We start from the raw sequence: 22741 nt of genomic DNA, 5'->3' as shown, positions 1-22741 counted from the left end.
AAACAAGGGGGAGGGGTCTGTAGAAACAAACAGACATTACAGTGCATACTCCACAGTAAATCCATGTCCTCTCACACAAACTTGGATGGATGCTGCTGGCCACCCAACTGGACCCAAGGTGACAAGAACAGCTCAGGCTCGTCTCCACGGAGACATCCTCTCTGAACATACAAGTTGACGCAGCGTTTTAAAAAAAAGAGAAAAAAAAGAAAAAAGGATTGAGTGCTCCAGTCTTTTGACACTTTTTTTTTTCTCTTATCCTTCTTTTTAATATTATTAAATGCAGTTCGGAGTCATTTTTCTTTCTTTTTCGTATTTCATTTTTTTTTTTTTTCGGTCACTATTCTTTTCAGCAAGCTCGAAGTACAGTCACACACAAACAAGTTCATGTCTGTCAAGATGCCACGAAAGAACAAAAACAAATAAAAAAGGCATTGCATATTTACATTACAAAGGTGGGGGAACGTCTTTCCTTATTACACTCCCTTTCCTCAACACAGTCTGCATACGCGAGAGTCTCACGGCTCAGTTTCATGTGATCTGTGATATGATCAGTGACTTATTGATACAGTCAATTGAGATTAAAATCAAGTGTGTGAATACATTTCTTTAAATGTTTTTTTTTTTTATATATCAATACTGATTCGTCATTGGTCAGAACCCCTGCCGTTTTGCTATGGTAGTGTGTGTGTGTGTGTGTGTGTGTGTGTGTGTGTGTGTGTGTGTGTATATGTGTGTGTGTGTGTGTGTGTGTGTGTGTGTGTGTGCGTGCGAGTTCTCCTTTGACCAATACTGATTTCTTAAGCCCGTCACAGCCCGTGATGGCAGGGCTCACAGCTATAGTTTACTATTAGTGTTTGTGTGTGCTATGACAGCATAAGGTTTGACTCACATGTCCCTCATACAGTAAGCCACGTTCATTGTGTAAACATCCATACCACTAGTTCTACAGCTATGAGAAAGAAAAATAAAACAAAACAAAAGAGGTCAACCATCCATAACCTAAAAAATGACCGAGAGAGAAAAAAAGGCCCATGTTTTTAAAACTATAGTAGTAGCTTCTCCACCCTGCTGGGTGTACGAAGCCATAACAGTATCTGAGTTGTATGTGGTTGTGCTCTGTGTTGCCTGAGTGAACCGTGCAGTTTCTGGCAGGTTAGTGTTTCTATTTGAAAAAAACAACAAAAAAACAGAGGAAAATAAATTGGATTTAAAGAATAGAGAAAAGAAAAACACTGCAACAATTAAGGGAATGATATAAACTTGTCTGTTCCATCTTCTTTCTCTTTTGTTCATTTTCTTTGTATTTTTCTTTTCTTTTCCTGTAGACAGTGATTTTCGTTGCCATGGGATAAGGGAATGTGCACTACCATGGCGATGTATGTATGCGAAAACAAAAGTTGGTCTTGTGAAGCCTAATTTATACTACTGGCATAGATCTACAAGCTCACAATGCGTCGCAGAGCAAGACATGAGCTTGTACATCTGCTATTCTCGGTGCACGACACCCGTGCACAAACTAAGTATAACTCAGGCTTGAGTGAACCCACGAGCCATGCACGCATGCTGCCTTCAAGCCCTCCTGGGAAATTCCTACTTGCGAGTTTAGAAGTTGCGAGTACGACGGGTTGCGTGTTCCAAGTGGTTTTGGTTGGAAACAAAATGGACGCTGTAGAGGAAATGACTTTAGTTGTTTCATTGGCAAAGGGAAGAAGCTTATTTTGCGCAACTGCCATATGATTTGTATTAGGTATGGAATTTATGTTTCATCATTTCATTAAGCCAATTACCTCAATATTATCTCAATGGTTCTCAAAGTGGGGTCAGGGACTTCCAGAAGTTGATTTGTTTTTGAAAAATCTTGAAAAAGTTCTCTTATGGTATCCCTGGCACAAAATCTATTCAAAAGGGGTCCGGGGCCAAATATGTATCAATTTGGGGGTGCTTGACATGAATCTTGCTATGACGCGTCAATGAACACAGAACACACATTGTTGTCGCGTGACCAACAATGACCAGTAACTCTTACCACCACAATTTGAACGCCATTACTTTTTTATCGACACAGTACTAGCAAAGTTGAGGCTCGTAGAAAATGTTGAGTTTACGACACTGCTGGGGTCATCCGCGTGTGCTCGTCTCGTAATTACGATATTTCCAACATGACTTGAAGGCAGGATTATTCTCAACCAAGAATGACCCCCAACCCCCCACACACATGCCCTCCCACTCCCCCAAAACACCCTGTCGGTATGATACGAAACATCTGCACACATAAGGCAACATTTTTGGTTTTGTTCCCTAAAACGGCTCTTCCAAACCAAGTGCAAAAGAGTCAAACGAAAACAAAAAAGGAAATAAAAAAACAACAACCAAAATAACAACCAAGAACGCAACCGGGTTGACAACCTAATACTGACAGAGAGAAAAAAATAAATAACAAAAACATTGCCTTCTGCAGTAAATAGCGCTGAAAATGTAGGAGACTTTTTTTTTTTTAGTGTGGGGAGACCGGTTTGAGTCTATCCCACTGTGCAAAACCTCTTTTAAAGTCCCTAGAAAGACTTCTCCCAGTCTGCGTGGCAGCAGAGAAGGAGAAAAAGAGGGGAGACTTTTTTCCTAAAATGGCTACGCGTTTTCCTCAAAATGGCCACGAATGGGGGCAATACTGGCTGGCCGGCTGGGTTGGAGCGCTCACTCTCGCCCACTGGCCGAGTAGGAGAACTGTGGGAAATGGGGCCTTCGCTCGCTGTCGGCCGCGTCCATCCCATCTTCATCAACTGAGGAGGAAGAAAGGGAGAATGGTATTAGTGTCAACCACTCAAACCCTATATACTGTTGTTGTACCTTAAAAAAGTTAAAATAGCAGATCTACAAGCTCGAAACGCATTGATAGCTTGTGAATCTTCAATTTTAGATTGTTATTTTATATTTTTGCCAAATGTTCACCTATTATGACATGCCCCGAATAGTAGTCCAGGGGCCAAGACATATTTTGGTACCACCTAAGGTGACCGTAAAGTTTTTGTATTTTTGTCTTCCTACATGTCTCTAGTTTATATTTTGGTATGATAACCCTTCCAATCTACATTAACTACATTAACCTACCGGCTAATGTATCCGGTAGGAGACACAAAGTAGAATCTTTGTGTCTCCTACCCCCGGCATCAAATTATTGCGACAAAAAACAAAATATATCCATGTATTCAAGGCTTCATGGGGTGTGCAATTGATAACTTCTCAGATTTTTGGTGTTTGCAAAAAGACTGCTTTCCATAAGCTTGTAAAAGTTGACCCTCCTTCGGTCTGGGGTGGTCATAGCTGAATGGGTAGAGAGTCCCCCTGAAAAACTTAAAGGAGGAGTTCACCCAAAAAAATATTTATTTTCTATCAATTGCACACCCCATGAAGCCTTGAATACATGGATATATTTGTTTTTTGTCGCAATAATTTGATGCCCGGGGTAGGAGACACAAAGATTGTACTTTGTGTCTCCTACCGGATACATTAGCCGGTAGGTAGTGATAACTGCCATTAAGCTACAAGATTGGAAGGGTTATCATACCAAAATATAAACTAGAGACATGTAGGAAGACAAAAATACAAAAACTTTACGGTCACCTTAGATGGTACCAATTTGTGTTGAATATCAGTGCTGGCCCCTGGACTATAGGGATGCTAGGGTTCATGTGGTTAAAACAAGACACAGAGGCAATCCGCGCATACACACCAAGGGGCAAGGCTGAGATATTTACGATGAGGCCGACAAAATGGCCAGAGTGGCGCTGTTTTACCCTGCGCCGACCTGTGAGTTCAGAAAGAATTTATTTTAGCGCAAGTGAATGGTTTTTTTGACAAACTTTAGACTAGATTTTCTTACTGTAATACAAATTGTCATAAATTCTATATGCTTCCAGTCGCTAGTTTAAAGTCTCCTTTCAATCATCAGGATATGCGTTTTGCTAAATTATGGTTCTATTTATTATAAAATTGACGATAAAGTAGGCTATTCTCTAGGAGGGGCGGGATGATTTGATTGACACGCTACACAACCAATAGCATTCATTCCCCGCCCCCCGCTCTTGATTGACAAGTTACCCAACCAATAATGGTCTGAACTCATTCTGACGCGTATTGAAAGATGGCGGACCTACAGGTCTTGCAGCAAAGGCTTCATTTTCGGTCTGTAGAAAGCAGCGGAGGGGGTTTGTCCATCTCATTTATACAGTCTATGATACACACGCACTCACGCCCTGACCGGAAGCTTGATGCCAAAAGCAAGATTGTGAAACCAAAAACTCATACGCACACAACAGACGGAGCTCTGGAGTGGACAGTGAGTTACAAAAATACATTTTATTTATGATATGATTAACTACACTGAATTTAATTTCTTTACATTTTGCTCGTTTTGGTCAATTTGAGTGCACAATATATGCTTTACTAGTCCAAACCTGGGGGATGCGTGCACTCAATCTATTGAGAACACAATTATGCACCATTGAGCCAGGTTCCTCTTTGTGCTGTCAATATGTGTGTGTATACAGTAGCGCCGAAGCCAGGTCCACCCACCGTCCGGCCTGGTTATGGGACCACGAACGTGGCTACAGATGCCGTAGCCTGTAGGACAACGACTGTGACTACAGATCCCACAACAAAAATGCTAATTTACAGCTTAAATTGGGGGAAAGTAAAGAATCGGCTCCCTCACTCCATATGCCAATGGTCAATGCCCATGTGGGCATCAATTGGTGAAACCCCTGAGGAGATAAATGGATTAGGACAGACAGACAAACAAAGTTTTGTTCATTTAATAGTAGGATGTTCGCCTGCTCTCTCTGCACATCTCTCATGCACCCTCACTTATCCCTCTAAACCTCCAGAAACGCACCCACCCTCCCCTGCTCTCTCTGCCTGCCCCACTTGCAAACCTCGATCGTCCACTTCCTTGGATGTGTTAACCATTAATCAGGCTCCCTCTCTGGAATCATTCCCTGTGATCACTACGGTAAGCACATAGCATACCATCGAACGTTGATGGGGCTCGAACGACAAATCGCCACCGTGAATGGCCCAGCAATGTGTATGGGGTTTTTCTGTGCTCTCTGGGGGTGTCCTGGATTCCTGGTGGTTTGTGTAGGAGCCAAAATGAAGGCCAGTGTACCCGAACGCAGTACACTGTGGGTGGCTGGGTGTTACTGTGCGGAGGGTGCAGTATGAATGAAACGAAGAGAACCAAACCAAGGGAACAAATGACTGAATGACTACGTTGGAAGAAGTGATGATTTTGACAGCAAATTTTGATTTAGTTTTACTCATAGTCTTTTGAACAAAATTCCATGTACCTGTAGTTTTAGTCATATTTTAGTCATCTGAATTATTTTTTGTCTAGTTTTAGTCGACTAAATATCATAAGTTTATAGTCGACTAAATCTACAGTTGATTTAGTGGACTAAAACGTATTTTGGCGGACCTTGATGGCGTCGTAATGGCTGATTTTACACTTGGTTGCATGCTGAAAATAGCCGATCTACAAGCTAACAACGTGTTGAGAGCTTGTAGATCTGTTATTTTCAGAGCGCAACACCTAAGCACAACCAAACATAAAATGACTTGTCTTTTAGTTCTACTGCATCTCAATTCTCCACTAGTTCCTCCCTAACATTTTCATCTAGTTTTTATTTGTTGACGAAATTGTCAATATATTTTAGTTTTAGTCATCGTAGCTTAGTTTTTATTTAGTTTTCGTCAATGAAAAAAGGTAGTCGACGAACATTTTTCATCATAGTTTTAGTCGACGAAATCAACACTGGACTTGCTTGGAAGAAAAATGATGAAGATAAAAGAATTTAAGCTGCAGGGACAGATGCACCTGGGAAACTGTGAAAAATGGCACTCACATTTTTCTGGGGGAGTGATGGTGATGGTCTGAGCCGTGAACTCCTCGTCAAAGTAGCGTGTGTCCGTCTCAGAGGAGACCTGTGGCATGAAGGGCGGGACCAGCTGGAGAGGACAGGTAATGGGAGGGTCAGTACCTTTTCCTTTTTTTAAAACCACTTAACCCATTAAAACCAGGAAGGTATCTGTGTCATTTTAGATTTGAGCTATATAGGTATAGCAACATAGTTTCAGAAAACTCTTAGGATTTACATACAACATTGGTTTAGAAAAGTGGTATAAAAAATAGCAGAACTACAAGCTCACAGCGCTGCGAGCTTGTACATCTGGTATTTTTGAGGAAAAAAAATGTCATTAATTTTTTTTAACACAAATCTTCTCTTCTGGGGGTCTCTGGCACAAAACATTTTCAGATGGGGGTCCGCGGCCAAATATATATCAATTTGGGTGGTCCTTGGACCACCTTTTCCCCCTCTACACCAAATATCTTCGCCAAAAATAGCAGATCTACGAACTCACGCATAGTGAGCTTGTAGAAGTGCTATTTTTGGCTGATGTTCCACCCAGAATATGGAAGCTGGGTTTCAAGTGATTCATCTACTGGTAGAGAGATCAATTGCAGGAAAACACACTCCATAATTACATGCTGTACTATACAACCACCAAATTTCAGGCTCACATTGCATCAGTTGAGCACAATAATCAAAACTCCAACTCCAAATTAATAATACGTTAAGAGAATAACTGTAAATAAGATAATTAAAATACCATGATGGATCAAATTTGGGTGGAACCTAACCTGTCCCTTAAATAAAGTTATTCTCTGTTTATTGCAAAATGTTGTACAATGTTGTTTTGTCCAATCTGTATGGTAGAGTATGTTAATACAATATAACTTTAATACAATTGTCTAATCGCAATTATTTGAGATAATCTCAATTATCTTTGCATAATCGTCATAATCGTCTCCATGTTGAAACATTTTCACACATTTTCAAATATAAAAAAAAGCAGAAATAGCAGATCTACAAGCTTACAACCCGTCAGCTATTTCAGCTATTTTATATGTAAAAAAATGATTAAATATAGGCCTGTCAAAAAAAATCGATTCATGAATAAATCGCGATTCTTAATGCCACGATTTTAAAAATCGAATCAAAATATTAAAATCGATTTTTTTATAAAAAAATAAAAAAAACTTTTTTTTTTTTTTTTTTTTTTTTTAATTTTTTTTTTAAGTTAGTACCTTTTTCACTGGCACTTTGTCTGAAATCAATGTCAGAAAGACTGACTGACATGATCTGGCTGCATTGAAGTGTATGATTTAACTTTTCATGGTTTATATTATATTAAAATGTTCTAGTATAATTAAAGCAAAGTGATTTGGGGTAGAAAATCGCAATAAATCGCAGAATCGAATATCAATTAATCGCAGAATCGCAATTTTAATCGAATCGGCACCCTAGAAAATCGCAATAAATCGCAGAATCGAATCGAATATCAATTAATCGCAGAATCGCAATTTTAATCGAATCGGCACCCTAGGAATCGATTTTGAATCGAATCGTGAGGTAAGTGAATCGTGACACCCCTAATTAAATATGTTAATAATTTCTTTGTATATTTAAGTTATTTTTCATATCAGCCATGTGCATTTTTTTATTACGCAGCCTAAAAGACAAACATACATTTTATTTGTATTCATATGATATGATACATTCATATGATACAATTATGTATTCATATGATACAATTAACCGTGAAATTTGTAATCGTGACAGCCCCAACTCTGTGAGTGTGCAAATGGAACCAAAATGGACTCTTACCGGTCTATTTGGTGCGTTCCATTCGGTTCCATTTGTACACTCTCAAGACTAGAGTCACGTCAACACTGAGCATTTTACAGTGTAGTAGCGGCTATAGATTCTGCACATACCTTCTTGTCGTAGACGTCCTGCCAGTCGACGGTGACGAAGTAACTGTGACGCATGATCTCCTTAGCATCATCCGGCCCTCCGCCCAGCCTGCCGGTGAGAAAACCAAACATCATGCACCGCTCTTTCATGTCGCCATCAATTGAACAAGAATATCTGCCTCTGCTGCCGAGCCCAAAAATAACTTCCCAGGGTGAATGAGTTCACTCCCTTCAGGTGCAGTAGCCTCCTTTTCCTACGGTTTTTCCATCTATGTTGGAATTGAGACAAAAAGGTCTATCTCACGGTGGGGTATTTAACTCCAGCCAAGTGCTCGCAATGTACAGTTTGTGGAGAGCGTCTACTGTTTTTGACTAAATATCGATAATACGTATTTGATTATATTCAAATAATTGTTATTGCTTTTTGTTTATTTTAACTGCAATGCAATAAAAGCACACCCATACACACATCATCCACAACACTCTCAGTTTACATACACACCTACACCAAAGGGCCGCAAAGGAAATACGTTTTCGAGCTTTCTTGTGACAGTTGTGTGCAATTGTATGTTTTGTGCATACGTATGATCATTGTTAATAAAGATGTCAAATCAAATCAAATACCAGTCCGTTTGACTGGTATGGACTAACACCAAGGCGTCATATTTCGCCACTTGGTAATGAAAGCCCTCTAGCATCATGTTTGGATGCTAGAGGACATCAAAAAACTTCTATAGAAGTCTGTCACGTGATGACAGAATGCAGACCATGTAGACTTAACATCGAAAACAACACATGGCACAGTTTCAGTTTTGTTTTTGCAATAAGAATATCGACAGCAAGGGGCGCCCGCTGGCCTAGCTGTCCAGGCGTATACCACATACGCTGGTAATCCAGCTTGACTGTGTCGCGGGTTCGACTCCCGATCCCGACGACCTTTGCTGTGTGTCACCCCTCATCTCTCTCCCCATTTCCTGTCAGCCTACTATCCTATCAATAAAGGCGGAAAAAGCCCCAAAAAAAGAGAAAAAAAAGAATATTGACAGCAAGGCACCGCGGGCACTTGCTCGGCTGCCAACTCAGAGCTCTTCGAAGTTGCATACCGATAGGCTGGAAATCGGTTTAGGATCGTTCCCTTGGCGTCAACATGGCACGCAAAAGGGCACCCGTGGCGTCAGCGTTTGAAAACGAAAGGCACCTGACCAAGCAGTGAAATATGATGCCTATATGAAATATGATGAGAACGGGTTGTTTTGGGGGCCATCATTTGGAGGCCCTACTGTATTCAGAAAAGCTAGTTGGCCAGCGAAGTGGCTGGTGAACCTCAGGATTTTTACAAGCCACCATAGCCTTGAAGACAACAGAAGCAAAGTTATTGCATCTGTGCATGTGAACAAACATCAGGACGTTGGTTAATATGGTCTTCTAGATTTAAGATCAGAGTAAGCAGAGTAAAGAGTCAGCTGTGAGTCAACAACTGTCTTTATGAACTGGAAAATATGTAGCTGTTCCAGCATATTTGCTTGTTGACTCATTGAGTCAAGAGACTCCCTTGGGTTCCTGGGCATGTCTCTGTTCCGGATGTACAATGTGGGAGTGTTCAAATGTTTGAGTTTGTATGTGTGCATGCATGTGGACGTGTAATGCTGTGCTTCCATATTTGTATTAACCCATTAAGACCGGGAACGCAGTGTCATTTTCAGATTGTTTTGGCTATTAAAAAAATCTACAAGCTCATAGAGTGGCACTCGCTATGAGCTTGTATCTGCAATTTATTTGTGATAAATCATGAACATTTGTGCAAATCTTTGAATATATATTATTATTTTTTTAAGCCAACATTTCTAACTCAAATGTTTGCTTCTGGGGATTCTACAAATGTCAGTTTTGTAGACAACAGTTTTCTGAAAAACGTATGTTGCTATAATATCAGTGGTTCTCAAACCTTTTTCATGTCAAGGGCCCCCAAAATTATATGTATTTTGGCCGCGGACCCCCATATCAAAATGTTTTGTTCCAGGACCCCCCCAGAAGCAAAGATTTGAGTTACAAATGTATACATTATATTCAAAGATTTGCCAAATCTCAAAATCGTTTTTTTCCCCGAAAATAGCAGATCTACAAGCTCATAGCGTGGAGAGCTTGTATATCTGCTATTTTTTTTTATAGCAAAGAAATCTTAAAATGACACAGATGCGTTCCCGGATTGAATGGGTTATGGTATAAAAAAAAGAAGGAAATAAAATAAATGAAATTCCATTTATTTGTGTCGCACACCCAAAATAGCCGATTTACAAACTGTGTGTGTGTGTGTGTGTGTGTGTGTGTGTGTGTGTGTGTGTGTGTGTGTGTGTGTGCATGTATACCGTTTGTTGGGATCCTTGATGAGCAGGCCAGACAGCAGGGACTTGGCGTCAGACGACAGGGTTCGTGGGAACTTGATCTCCTCCATGAGGATGAGCTCAAACAACTTCTCGTGGTCCTGGTTGTAGAAGGGCAGCCGACCGCACATCATCTCGTACGTGACCACGCCCAGTCCCCACCAGTCCACCGCCCGGCCGTAGTCGTTGTCCTCTAGGACCTGGGGACATTGGGGGGGGGATGACGACATGTCATTCAACACGCAGTGGTGCCAAGCCAATACACACAGCAGCAGAATGTTAGATGTAGTGTATAACAGTAGAGTTCCACCGATACATTCGACTGTCTTTATGACTTTGATATCAGCAAGTGTTAAATAAAATAAAGTTCAGTTTGTATGCATTTTATATTTACTTGTTTAATTAAAGTTCTTTGTCTATTGAAAGTTAAATGTTCTTTTCATATATCAAAGTTTATCATATCTATCTATAAATCCACTGAATTTCTGTCTGTGTGTCCCGGGCATAACTCAAGTGGTCGGTTGGACCAACGGTTTTCTGAGAACTGAAATGCCACGAATGTCAGTATCCATCTGTCCCCGCGACTGCGGAGGATGCACCGAATCTCTGTGTTTGGGGGACTTATGGGGAGTGTGGGCATTGGTTGTCTTGATTGGCTAACCCAACACAGGGTTAGCCAATCAACGCTCCAAAATCAGGATAGGCATTTGACCCTAAAACGTGGCATTGGTGGGGCTCTAATCATGATATAGCATCTGACCTCAGGCGCCAGGTACTCTGGTGTTCCACAGAAGGTCTTCATGGTGGCAGCGTCAGTGATGCCCTCTTTGCAGAGGCCAAAGTCAGTGATCTTGATGTGGCCATCTTTGTCCAACATGAGGTTCTCCAGCTGATTGAGGTTAACATGACAACAGAAGGTGATGTTATCATGCCAATTAAGACCATTATTGTAGAAATGCTCCTTTGTTCCTGCCTGTTCGTCATGTTACAGTACATGTGAGGATTGAATACTTAAAAATTTGAAAATTAGACAAAGGTTAATTTGGAATAGTGTAGAGACAACAAGTTCATGTCTGCATTCCTTTGTTCCAATTCTTCATTACGATCATTTTCCCACAACATCAAGTAAAGAAATGTTAATGCAAAAAAGATAATTGTGTGAGGTATAACATTAGACATGTCATCGTGTTTTGATATCAGCAAACGCATACAGTACTGTAAGCCAGCCCTATCTTGTACAGACGTAGTTGACGGTGTGTGTGGTTTACCTTCAAATCACGGTAGACGATCTTAGCAGAATGTAGGTAGTCTAAAGCGGAGACAATCTCAGCACCGTAGAAGCGGGTCCGGTCCTCAGAGAACACTCGCTCTCTCGATAAGTGGAAAAACAGCTGCCGAACAGAGAGAGAAAGCACATCAATAGTACACTAGCATCCCATGGCGGGGATGGGATTACACCAGGTGAGATTAAATCACATGTTTAATACATGGCAGGGAGAGGTGTTATAAATTTTGCATTCTCACTGTATAAGGCTTACAGAAAAAAAGAAGAAAAAACTCTCTCTAAATCTCTAATCTGATCGATATGAGGAGATGGATGCTACAGTGGTAGCCGGGGCATGTTTATAAAGGCTGGCGTAATTTAGAAACCTTGGTCTCCCCGACAACCAAATTATCAATGCTACCTCGGCACAAGGAGAGCAAACAGGTTATCAGTACAATGGAGAGGAATACAGCTTGTACAGGTGGGTTATTTTACCGGTTTAACTGCCCACGAACAGATATGTGGTGAGAAATAATGATACGGGCACTTTGTTTGAACTTTTGAAGTGGAAACCTCATCGTGCCCATGAAAGTAATAATGACGAGGCTCCTTACCTCTCCTCCGTTAACGTATTCCATGACAAAGCACAGTCGATCCTTAGTCTGGAACGAATACTTCAGAGACTGAAACAAGAAGAAGAAGGAATTAGACTTTACATTAAGTAGGTATTTAGGTTGTTAGTTAGGCTTAACCCATTAAGACCGGGAGAAGCATCTGTGTCATTTTTAGATTTGAGCTAAAAAGCATTATTTTACACTTTGGCTATTCAAAAATAGCAGATATACAAGCTCATAGCGCGGCACCGAGTGCCGCGCTATGAGCTTGTAGATCTGCATTTTAAAAAAAATGTTTTTAATGTGTGCAAATCTTTGAATGTATATATTTTTAAAGCGAACATTTGTAACTCAAATCTTTGCTTCTGAGGGTCCCTGGAACAATATATATGTATATATATATATTAATATTTTGAGATGGGGGTCCACGGCCAAATACATATACATTTTGGGGTCCTTGACATGAAAAAGATTGAGAACCACTGACATAGTAACATAAGTTTTTTCAAAAAACAGTTAGGATTTAGAAGACATTTTGTAGAATCGGCCTCAGGTCTTAATGGGTTAAATCAGGTATGGTATTTTTAACTGTGCTGTATTTGTATGTGGGACTACGGATGGAATTGAGCTTCTAGCTAAATCCAGCATATTTACATGAAACATGTTTATTGATTGAAATGTTCATTAATGTGCACTGTCCTTACTGTCCACAGTAAAAAGTAATGAAATGTTCTATTTTGTTTTTGAATGACGGCCTTTGAACTGCATAAAGAAAAATCGGAATGAGCAATCTATCTAAAATCATAACTACGGTGTGTCCTTCGAGTCTTTATCCTTTCCACGGCGCTTGTCAAAGCAGTCGTGGAATTGAGAAGGTTGAGGGTCTGTGTCCCTAACCCTTTCAGACAAATTGCGTGTGGAATGTGGATCAATTTCAAAGACAAGGCTTCTGTTAACACGTCACAGATCTAGCTAGATGCAATGTTACCCGAGAGTGTTGGGTGGGCCATACTCACAGTTAAGAATGGATGTCGGGTGTTTTTTAATACCCTACTTTCTGTGAGCGTGTGAGCAACTTCATCCTGTGATACAAAAAGAAAGAAGATACAAACAAAGATGGGGGACAGGTCAGTACACAAAAACAACATTGCTACGGCTTGCATTTTTCAACATTTGCAGAGATGCGTCAAATCCTATATTGTTTTAGATAGTGGGACAGACCTTTGCAAAAAAATTGATGTGTCAGAGAATCTTTCATGTGTCAGAAATCAAAGCGTCTTTTTTCAAACTACCTTTTTCAAACAGTAAGTCGTTTGATCTGACTGATTTAGAATAATGAATAATTCCTTTTTGTCCAGTGACTCCAAATCTAAAGGCCTGAGCCTGTACTGTTCCATCATAATAACATATAAGATTGAAAAGTGTAACCAAAAAATTGCAAAAAACCACAGCCATTGTTTTCATCGCCTACATGGCTGGACGGAAGTGAAGTGTGTCCGCTTGTAGCCAATCTGTATGTAAGCTAGCTAACTCGCTAATGTGTGAAATTTGGAAACAGGTGATAAACGATTCCGTTCACTACAGCTTGACAACTCAGTTGACGCACTCATCAACACAAGGCCATCGGCTGCTTGGAACGGGCGCTCGCTCGCATGCCAGCTCAGTCAGGCAGTGGCAGTGGCGTAATTTACATAGGGTTGCTGGGTTATGAAAACCCATACGCGGGATTTCGCCGCAAGGGGGCCCCCCCTGCTGGCGAGGATTTACATTTTTTCTTAGTTCCTCTTAGCACCAAATGGCGTGGAGAAAGTGAAAGAAGACAGAACTATCACCGAAAAACCGAAATTTAGAAGCAGCGGCTGCTGAAGGAGCGCTAAAACAGTGAACCCCCCCCCCCCCCCCGGTGACAAAGCGGTCCAGGGGGGGGCCCTTTTGATCTGAAAACCCATGCGAAAAAAGGGTGTTTACGCCACTGGGCAGTGGTGTAGTCTACGTATAGATGCTATAGACACCGTCTACACTGCAAATGTTTTAAAACATGTGTCTGTAGTTTGGCAAGTCTGTCAGGGAGTACTGTAGTCGTGTGAACACAGCTGGGGAGGGGCTCGCGGGTTTCGAAGTAGTTAACGTGAACAGATATGGCCTCATCCGTTGATGTGATCATGTTTGGTATTTGACCGCACCCAGATAGCCCACTGCCCACTTAATTAGTATTCACAATAGAAACCGCACATACACCAGTGCAACAACAACACAGAGTATGAAAACGCAGGCATGAGGCATCATTAATTCATTCATCTACTGCTGCTGATGAAGATCGGACCACCAAGAAAGAAGTTTGTTCAAAGCAATCTTTTTAAGATGTGCACCGCAAGGCCACCGTCATGTAGAAAGCATTTAAATCCCTCTAGCTGTAAATGTAATTGGCCCCCTCTACCATTATAACTGGGTATATAACTGTATTTCAGTCTTACTGAATGCTCTCAGTTATGTGTGGATGCATGTATTATAGGCCTAGTATTAATAATAATATTATTATTACACTACACATATATGCGTGCACGCATGCACGTACCCGTGGGAGGAAATAATCACAGTCTATGCTCAGCAAAAAACTAGACTACACCAGTGCGCTCAGACACCCCTCACAAGCCTCGCTGTCTGGCTGTCGGCGCGCCTGCCTTGTTGTCAAGTGATGAGAAGATTCACAGCGATGGGGGTGTTGTTTGCGAAATCTTCTGGTGCAAAAGACATTTTGCTCAACACAGGTCAACACTTAATTGCAGTACACAGAACCAGTATAATGAAACCTGGCACTGGTGCTTTCTCATTGTACAGTAAAACAGCATGGTAGAGTACGATGTGCTAATAATGAACAAAATAAACTTTAAACATTAATGGTACAATCTTCATCTTTTGCAATCTGGAACTTTGACCAATCTGTATGGCAGAGTATGCTAATACAATATACTGTAACTAGCACAGCTGCAGTGGTTGGAGGTGGACTACCTACTCTTCTATTGAAAAATGTAGACCCTGTGTTCAGGTAGGAACACTACTAGTTGATAAGTGGTATTACCTGAAGCTCAAAGCCTGTCTTAGCTCACTGGTAAAAAGAAATTGACCTGGGTTCAAATTCCACAAAGGACTTTGAACCCAGGTTCAAAGTCTTAGGCAAAGGACGTATGCATTGCAGCTTTAAAGATATTTTCAGAGTGCTCCAGAGACAAGTAAACAATAATAAACCTAAACCAATGAAGGGAACAACCTTGGCAATTATGACTTCCTTCTTCAGGATCTTCATGGCGTAATAGGTGCCACTTGCTTTCTCTTTCACCAGAATGACCTTCCCAAAGGTGCCCTTCCCCAAAAGCTTCAGATAGTCAAAGTCATTCATTGTCTGGAAAAGAGAAAAAGAAGAAGTGAGGCACAAAAACAACCTCAGAAAGCATCTGGTTCCCCATCGCTCAATATTCTTTCTTCCTCCTATAAGTAAGTACATACAGTGCTACTCCCTTACAAGCAGGAGGGGAATTAACACAAAATAAAAACAAAATGTCAGTAAAGTTAGGGAGAAATGAGTTTGTCCACTCTACGAGCCACTTTATCAAATAACCACCATCCATCATTTAGAGGTCAAAAGTGACTTCTAAAGTTTCTTTATCATCTGGTCTTATCTTATTTCTTATCTTACAAGAAAATATAAAATTAAGTCTAAAGAGGACACTTTCACACGCCCTTTCTTTCCAAACTAATCAACTCTAAACGCAGTACAAAGCGTCTGTTATCTTTGTAACTCAAACGTTTTCAACAACAGAATATCAGTTGCACTTGGCAATTAAAGAGGTGGAAATTGTGTGTAATGCCATTATGTTACGTGATGTGATTATGTGACCAATGTACTGCAAAAGTTGCATGCAATCTTGTTTACATTAAGATGACACATTTTGCAGGGCTTAGGGGGGTTCCAGGGGGTCCTCAGCAAAATGTTTTGATACATCATCACAATCATGTTAACCACTTTATCCATTTATATGTTGGCTATTAAAAAATAGCAGATCTACAAGCTCACAGCACGTCACTTAGTGTCGCGCTGCAAGCTACTGTAGTAGAATCTTCTGAAATGTTTGGAAAACTGAATAATTTTAAATATTTGTTAACATAAATCTTCTCCTCTGGGGGTCCCTGGCACAAAATATTTTCAGATGGGGGTCCATGGCCAAATACATATCAATTTGGGGGTCCTTGACTTTACCAATGACCTATTGTATTTATTTAGTGAAGCCCATCCACTGTTAGCTTGGCATGGCCAGACTACTAGACCACTTTTTGCAATGGCAGGTTCGTCTGGAACCAGGCTAATCCACTGTCAGATCTCACCTTTCGTTTGTGGTGGCTGATGGACGTGTCCATCTCCTCCTCGTTGACGTTTTCGATCTGCGAGGTGGGGCTGCAGAGGATGCCCTCCTCCTCCTGCTTGGCCAGCGAGTCAGCCACCATCTGGATCGCCTCGGCCCACTCGTCCCTACAAACCATCAACACCACCGTTAGCCTCCATAACCCTCCATTACTTAGTGAAATGGACCTGAGTTGCAACTGTACCTGGTACGCTCTTTTTTCACCTCACACCAAATCTTTTCGGCAAAAATAACCGATCTAGGCCTGGGCCGCTGCGTGGCGGTCCAGGCTGCAATGCCGGCCTGACAGCGTGTCGCGGGTTTGAGTCCCGATCCCGACGACCTTTGCTGTGTGTCACTCCCCATTTCCTGTCAAGTCTACTGTCCTATAAATAAAGGCATAAAACCCCCAAAAAATAGATAAATAAAAATAGCCGATCTACAAGCTCACACAACGTGTCACAACGCAACGTGTTGTGAGCTTGTAGATCAGCTATTTTCTGCAAATGTTCCCCACATAATAGGGATGCTGGGGCTCAAGTGGTTAAGAGAGAGCATTGGACTAGGGCTGCAACTAGCCGTTATTGTACTATATGGATTGGTCTGATTAACTGTTGTACCCCTATATATTGGACACCAGCGAAATACAGGGCAGTGACGCTACTGTAGCCGAGGGACACAAAGTTGTTTCCTTCAACAGTTAGCATTATCTTGGATCCTCAGATGGGCCGAGAGAGCGTCGACCACCTCATGGCAATTCTGATAATAGCCAGCTATGCTGTCAGTCATAAGATTCAATGTATTAATGGAATTCGTTTTTCCATTAGCTGCAACGGACTAATTAACTTGTGGGCTATATTATGAGAAGAAGCTTTGTAATGTTTACAATGAGCTTGACTAGTATGGCTTTGGGCACGGGCCAGACAAAAAAGGAATAACAGGGCCAGAGAGAGAGAGAAGAGTTACTGTAGTTGGGGCTGGTACAACAATCAATACAACATAGCCACGACAAAAAAAAAAAAAAAGCTAGACTAGCATGGCCATTTACTTCCATAATGTACAACAGAGGAGCTCCATTCCAAAAAAAAGAAGAAACATCCATTTGAAAAATGCGAGAGCTCCTCTGGCATAATTGGTGCTATTAAAGTAATATTGACAATCAATTGTTAGTGGGAGTCTTGAGCCATCTTTAGCCCTCTACAACACAGCAGCGATTGCAGGCTATATAACCTTCTGTGATTTTAAATAGCGAGCATTAAACCTTAAGTAATAGGGTGATTCCCCCCCCCCCAGGATTTTGGAGTGGAATCCTGCGACTTAACCCATTGAAACCACTTTAACCATTATTTTATACTTTGGCTATCCAAAAATAGCAGATTTACAAGCTCATAACGCTGCACCGAGTGCTGCGCTATGAGCTTGTAGATCTGCTATTTTTGAATAGCCAAATAAATCTTAAAATGACACACAGATGCGTTCCCGGTCTTAATGGGTTAAGAGCTGCAGGCTTTGACATTCTCGGGCCATGTTACGCTGCCACACCTCTTTCTTCTACTTCCTGTCTTTCTTCTCGCTGTGTTGACTGAAGGCCCATTCTGTCCAATGAGAAGAATGAAATACTCGAGAAGACCAGGCTTGGTCGACTCGAAGCGTTGTGCTCACTCACAGCGAGAAATAATGCCGTAAATAAAAAAAAAGAAAAGATATAGCACACTTGGGAACGCAAAAAGCTGCGTGTGGGTAGTTTTTCCTTCTGTAAGAATAAAATACTCCCAGAGTGTCCAGAGTGACTGCGTAGCCAAGGAGAACGTAATGCTGGAGGAGAACTCAATGAGCGGGGGAATTGTCAAAAAAATGAAGCCAGGCATGTGTGAAGCTGGCTCAGTGGGCTAAAAAGGCACAAACTGCACTTGTTACAATGCAGGTTTGAATCCTAATCCTTAAACACGTGTCACCTGTGTCAGCTGAATGGGCGTTATTACATTTTTTTCTATAATTGTTTGACCCACTATTTTGTAACCCATTTTTTCACCCAGTGCCAATTGCCTATGTAATCCTGGGCGCTTCTCTCCCTCTGCCAGCCTAGGGAGAGCCCAGAACTGAGCTCATGCCTCCTTCAATGCATGAGGACCTAGCAAGCCGCTTCTTATCACCTGACAGGGGGGAGTTTCCCCGGTAGGACGTAGCGCGTGGAAGGAGCACGTTATTCCAACCAGTTCCTTTCGCCTCCATCAGGCCCCCCGGCTGACCAGGGGGAGGCAGCAAAGAGACCAGGATTACAGCATGTTTTTTGAGAGGGTACCTACCCTAGGGGACACGGGGAGAACATGCAAACTCCACACAGATGGGCACTGATGACGCAGAGGAGAGAACACGCCCCCGGCGCCCACAGCGTCCCCGGCGGGAATCAAACCCAGGACCTTCTAGCTGTGAGGCGACAGCGCTAAGAATGGGCGTTACTGACAATGTGTTGTTCTTTGGTGAGGTTGGATGGATACAGGTTAGTCTGCCTATAGCTGGATGGAATGGGAATTTCATTTTTATCATTATTCTTTTTTTTATAAATGTTGGGGGGGTGGGGGGGACCTTGATCACATGGCCGCAAAATGCCATTGCGAGTCCCCGGTTCAATTCCTGGCTGGCCAGACCATTTTGCTGAATGTCATTCCCCTACTCTATCTCCTCATTTCCAGTCTCTTACTATCACTACTGTCAAATAAAGGCTTAAAAATGCAACAAAATGTTTTTTTAATGAAAATCTATTCTTGAGCAATTCCATAATGGATGAGAAGAAAAGTGAAGGAACCTCTCATCTGGGGAGTCTACGTGAAAGGTCCTCTCTATGACGGTGGTCCACTGGAGACAGCGGATGATGAATGTGTTTGGCTTGGGTCGCTCCGTCTTCATTAGTTGGCATTCTGAGAGAGGGGGGGGGGGTGGTAAATAGACAAAGACAGTTACTAGAACCCGACCCAAGGCAGATTTTTGGGTCCGATGCCGATCCCAATTATGCACAAACCTAGCCCACCGATTACAGATTTTCAAAAATATAAAACACAAAAGTAGCTGGACTACAAAGGTCTAATATTTTAGAAAGTTTCTGATGACTTGTAAGCAAATGTTCGGCTATAATGACATGCCCAACATAGAGACGCCTACCGATATATTCGGTCTGGCTCTAATAGTTATAAGTAAAGTACTGTGTATAGACTGACAGAGAGTGAGAGAAACACATTCATATACACAAGAAAAGCAGCAATAAGCATGCACAAATCTTTTTCACATTTAAAAATGTGCAGGTTTTGAACATCTGACAAAACGTTCACCTGCCTCCTTCCTCTAACGTCTGCCCTCAAGTATTGTCTCTCCAAATTTTTAAGCTCCCATCCCATGCACAGAGCAGAGATTTGATGGTTTTCTCTACCTGGCCAGGGGTCTAAGAGACGCTGATGAGTAGCGAAGTTTAAGCACTTTCAACCTGGCATCCCTATTTTGGGACATGCCATTATAGGTGAACATTGCCAAACTTTCATTTTTCTTTCTAAAATATTATTAGTATTAATATTTTCAATATGTGTCATGAGACGAAGTATATATGGCTTATTCTCTTGTTGAGCTCACTGTAGTACTGTCAACTTCAGGATAAGAGCATTAGCTCATAAGAGTAAAATGATTTGTAGTTTGTGTACAGGTGCTCTTATCTCTGAGTTTAGACCGTGTGCACAGACTGCAGTGCTGCTGTTGTGGTAGCAGTTGGTGGCGGTGCGGCATATAGTGACACTGGCAGTCTGGCACATGATTGGTTACTGACGGCTAATGTTGCCAAAGTTTACACAGCAGCCAACTTTCGCTGGTTGACAAAGAAACAATGCCGACTTCTGTGACATGGTGCCAACTTGTCACAGATCAGAGGAAAATAAACTTCCAACAGCTAGAAACCAGACTTGCTTGCATGATGACTGCGCAAACAACTTGAAATGTCGACTCCTGTAAACTTGATATTGCTGTGGAAAAGTTTGCACAGAGAACCAGGTGGAAACAAAGAATCCGTGCATGTAAGCCTCTCCGAATAGGAGCAGAATAAAAAGACAGACACCTTCCATAAAGAGTCTGGTACCCAAAAAATCAACATGTACTTGAAAGCCTCAGTCTATCTCAACCTTTTTGTTCACATAACTCAAAGGAATGCCTTTGAGTTTCAAATCAAAGCAATGCCTTCTTGCATTCACTTAATGTGAACATAAACACAATGCAGATTATTATTAGTATTTTTTTAATGACTTTGAACTGGAAATTGAAATGCCAGGTTGCTTCATCTCGGTAGAAATGAGAAATGTTGTTTTCCAAATGAGACAGAGTTCCAGTGGAGTCCAGCCAGCTACAATGGGTGTTCTTACTTGCTACAGAGAAGTTGTTGAGAGGATAGGCCAGGTCAGCGTCCTGTGGCTTGTCCTTATAGCCTATGAAGGAACCATCCGTCTTCAACAGGAAGTAGCGTGGTCGCCAGTTCTTGATGTACTCGCCTGCCAAGAGGAAGTAACACAAACAGCTTTCGTTCAGCAAACAAAATCACCTGCATTAGCTCAGTGTCGCCAAGACAAATTCCCGTACGGAAGAGGGAATTTGTCTCTGTGACATTGCGGGGCTGAGATATATTGACAACATACAGTGATACACAGGCAGCACCTGAAAGTTGAGGCCGTTTCATTAGTGAAGCATACAGACAGTGCGGTTGCAGTTGCAGACCAAAATGCAGTATGCCGGTTCAAAAGAATGAAAAAGCGTATACTGTATGTTTAGGTAAACAGCATCACACAGAGTTAAAGACACTACTGTAGATGGTAGGTACTGTACGTATGTACCATCGTATGTACCTAGGACCCCAATGGAAACAAGACTGCAAGGACTTTTTGGGTGTTATCCTTTTAGTGTTTAACTGTACTCGTGCTGTTTTTGAGTGGTGCCGAAGGCAACCACTCCTGTACATGGCTTTGTCTGTGTGTCCGTATCGTATGTATGTATGTATGTATGTCCGTGTGTCCACCAAGCTAACATTGGTCAAGCATCACGTGACACGTGACAATATGTTGAAAGGGTGTGCTTTGATTGGCTAGCGAGACGCATGACAAAATAGAGCCCTATAAATAGGTGTGTCACTTCGAAACATTGTTTACATGTTTCGAAGTGACATCAGTGCCATCAGCCAAGCTAACATTGGACATGTTAGCTTGGCTAACATGTTCTAATCCTTAGATGTTCTAATCTAAGAATCAGAACATTGATGACAACATCAATACGGGGGTCAATACGGGGCTCATCAAAGGCACCACTCACTTCACACAGGGTGTGATTTTTACATTTCTGTCCAATAAAATATCCAATCAATCAATCATCACTATGGAACATATCCACTTATTATTGTGAGTTCACTGTTCCATAGATGACAGCTATCTCTGTGTGCATTCCATCTGTAAGAATGATAAGCCTAATTCAGCATTGACATGCAACCACAGGAATAAAACTGTAATAGAGAAATGTTGAAATAGCAGTTCACCTGTGAAACAGAAAGACATTGGCAACCCCAATGTCGTTCATATAATATCCAAATATCAATGTTGTCAGTAGTTTTAAGCACTGCACCCTGTACTAGAGCTGCAGTTTATTAGACCAAATTAGGGGAACAAAACACTGACAGAGGAGACAGATTTTAAAAAGCACATCGCCACTGTCAGGTAGAAACCTTGTACAGTATGTCCAAAACCCTGTTCCTTTTTTATTAGTAAAATAGTGAAAATAGGCGTTGTGAGCTTGGTAGATCAGCTATTTTCACTACGTTTGTGCGACACTCTTGTATGATGAAGTAGGGCATTTGTTTACAAAAAGAAAAACATTCAAAGTTATAACATGGAGATACGAGATTTCTGCCCGACAGCGACGATATTTAATAAATGATATCCTCTGTGGGAAATGAAAATGTTCTACATTGCATGTGGCATAGAATGCATCATATTTCTGCTGTAATGATCCAGCCCACTTTGACACTTTCGCCTCTATGGGCACTAATCTGAAATAACATCAATATAAATAGAAGGCATGCATGGGCCAACAATTCAGCTCAAAATCGGTTTTGATGGTCAACTGTGAAAATGTAACCTATTTAGTCGATATAATCTAGATCTTCACTTAAAGTATACTAGTTGCCATTGTGCCTGAGGAGGTGGGGTTTCTTTGAAATTATTATAAATTGTGTTTTTCTGTTCATTTTAATCATG

At 41.4% G+C, this 22741-nt stretch overlaps 1 protein-coding gene across 2 annotated transcripts in view; it reads right to left on the bottom strand.

Annotated features, from left to right (window-relative positions):
• Positions 1 to 317: 317 nt before the first annotated feature.
• The window catches only part of akt3b (v-akt murine thymoma viral oncogene homolog 3b), a 28663-nt gene continuing 6239 nt past the window's right edge, over positions 318 to 22741 (bottom strand). For both annotated transcript variants that reach the window (XM_084072815.1, XM_084072816.1), the window contains exons 3-14: positions 20867 to 20992; positions 19276 to 19387; positions 16453 to 16597; positions 15341 to 15472; positions 13089 to 13154; positions 12073 to 12141; positions 11463 to 11585; positions 10955 to 11083; positions 10180 to 10394; positions 7835 to 7922; positions 5901 to 6003; positions 318 to 2780 (exon numbers count right to left, since the gene is read on the bottom strand). In XM_084072815.1, the coding sequence (XP_083928941.1) occupies positions 2695 to 2780; positions 5901 to 6003; positions 7835 to 7922; positions 10180 to 10394; positions 10955 to 11083; positions 11463 to 11585; positions 12073 to 12141; positions 13089 to 13154; positions 15341 to 15472; positions 16453 to 16597; positions 19276 to 19387; positions 20867 to 20992 (1394 nt within the window). In that variant the 3' untranslated portion in view covers positions 318 to 2694. The remainder of the gene's footprint in view (positions 2781 to 5900; positions 6004 to 7834; positions 7923 to 10179; positions 10395 to 10954; positions 11084 to 11462; positions 11586 to 12072; positions 12142 to 13088; positions 13155 to 15340; positions 15473 to 16452; positions 16598 to 19275; positions 19388 to 20866; positions 20993 to 22741) is intronic.

The sequence above is a fragment of the Gymnoscopelus microlampas genome (assembly GCF_963454915.1).
Source record: "Gymnoscopelus microlampas genome assembly, chromosome: 2".
NCBI classification, from domain to species: Eukaryota; Metazoa; Chordata; class Actinopteri; order Myctophiformes; family Myctophidae; genus Gymnoscopelus; species Gymnoscopelus microlampas.
This window is presented reverse-complemented; position numbering and strand designations above follow the sequence as displayed.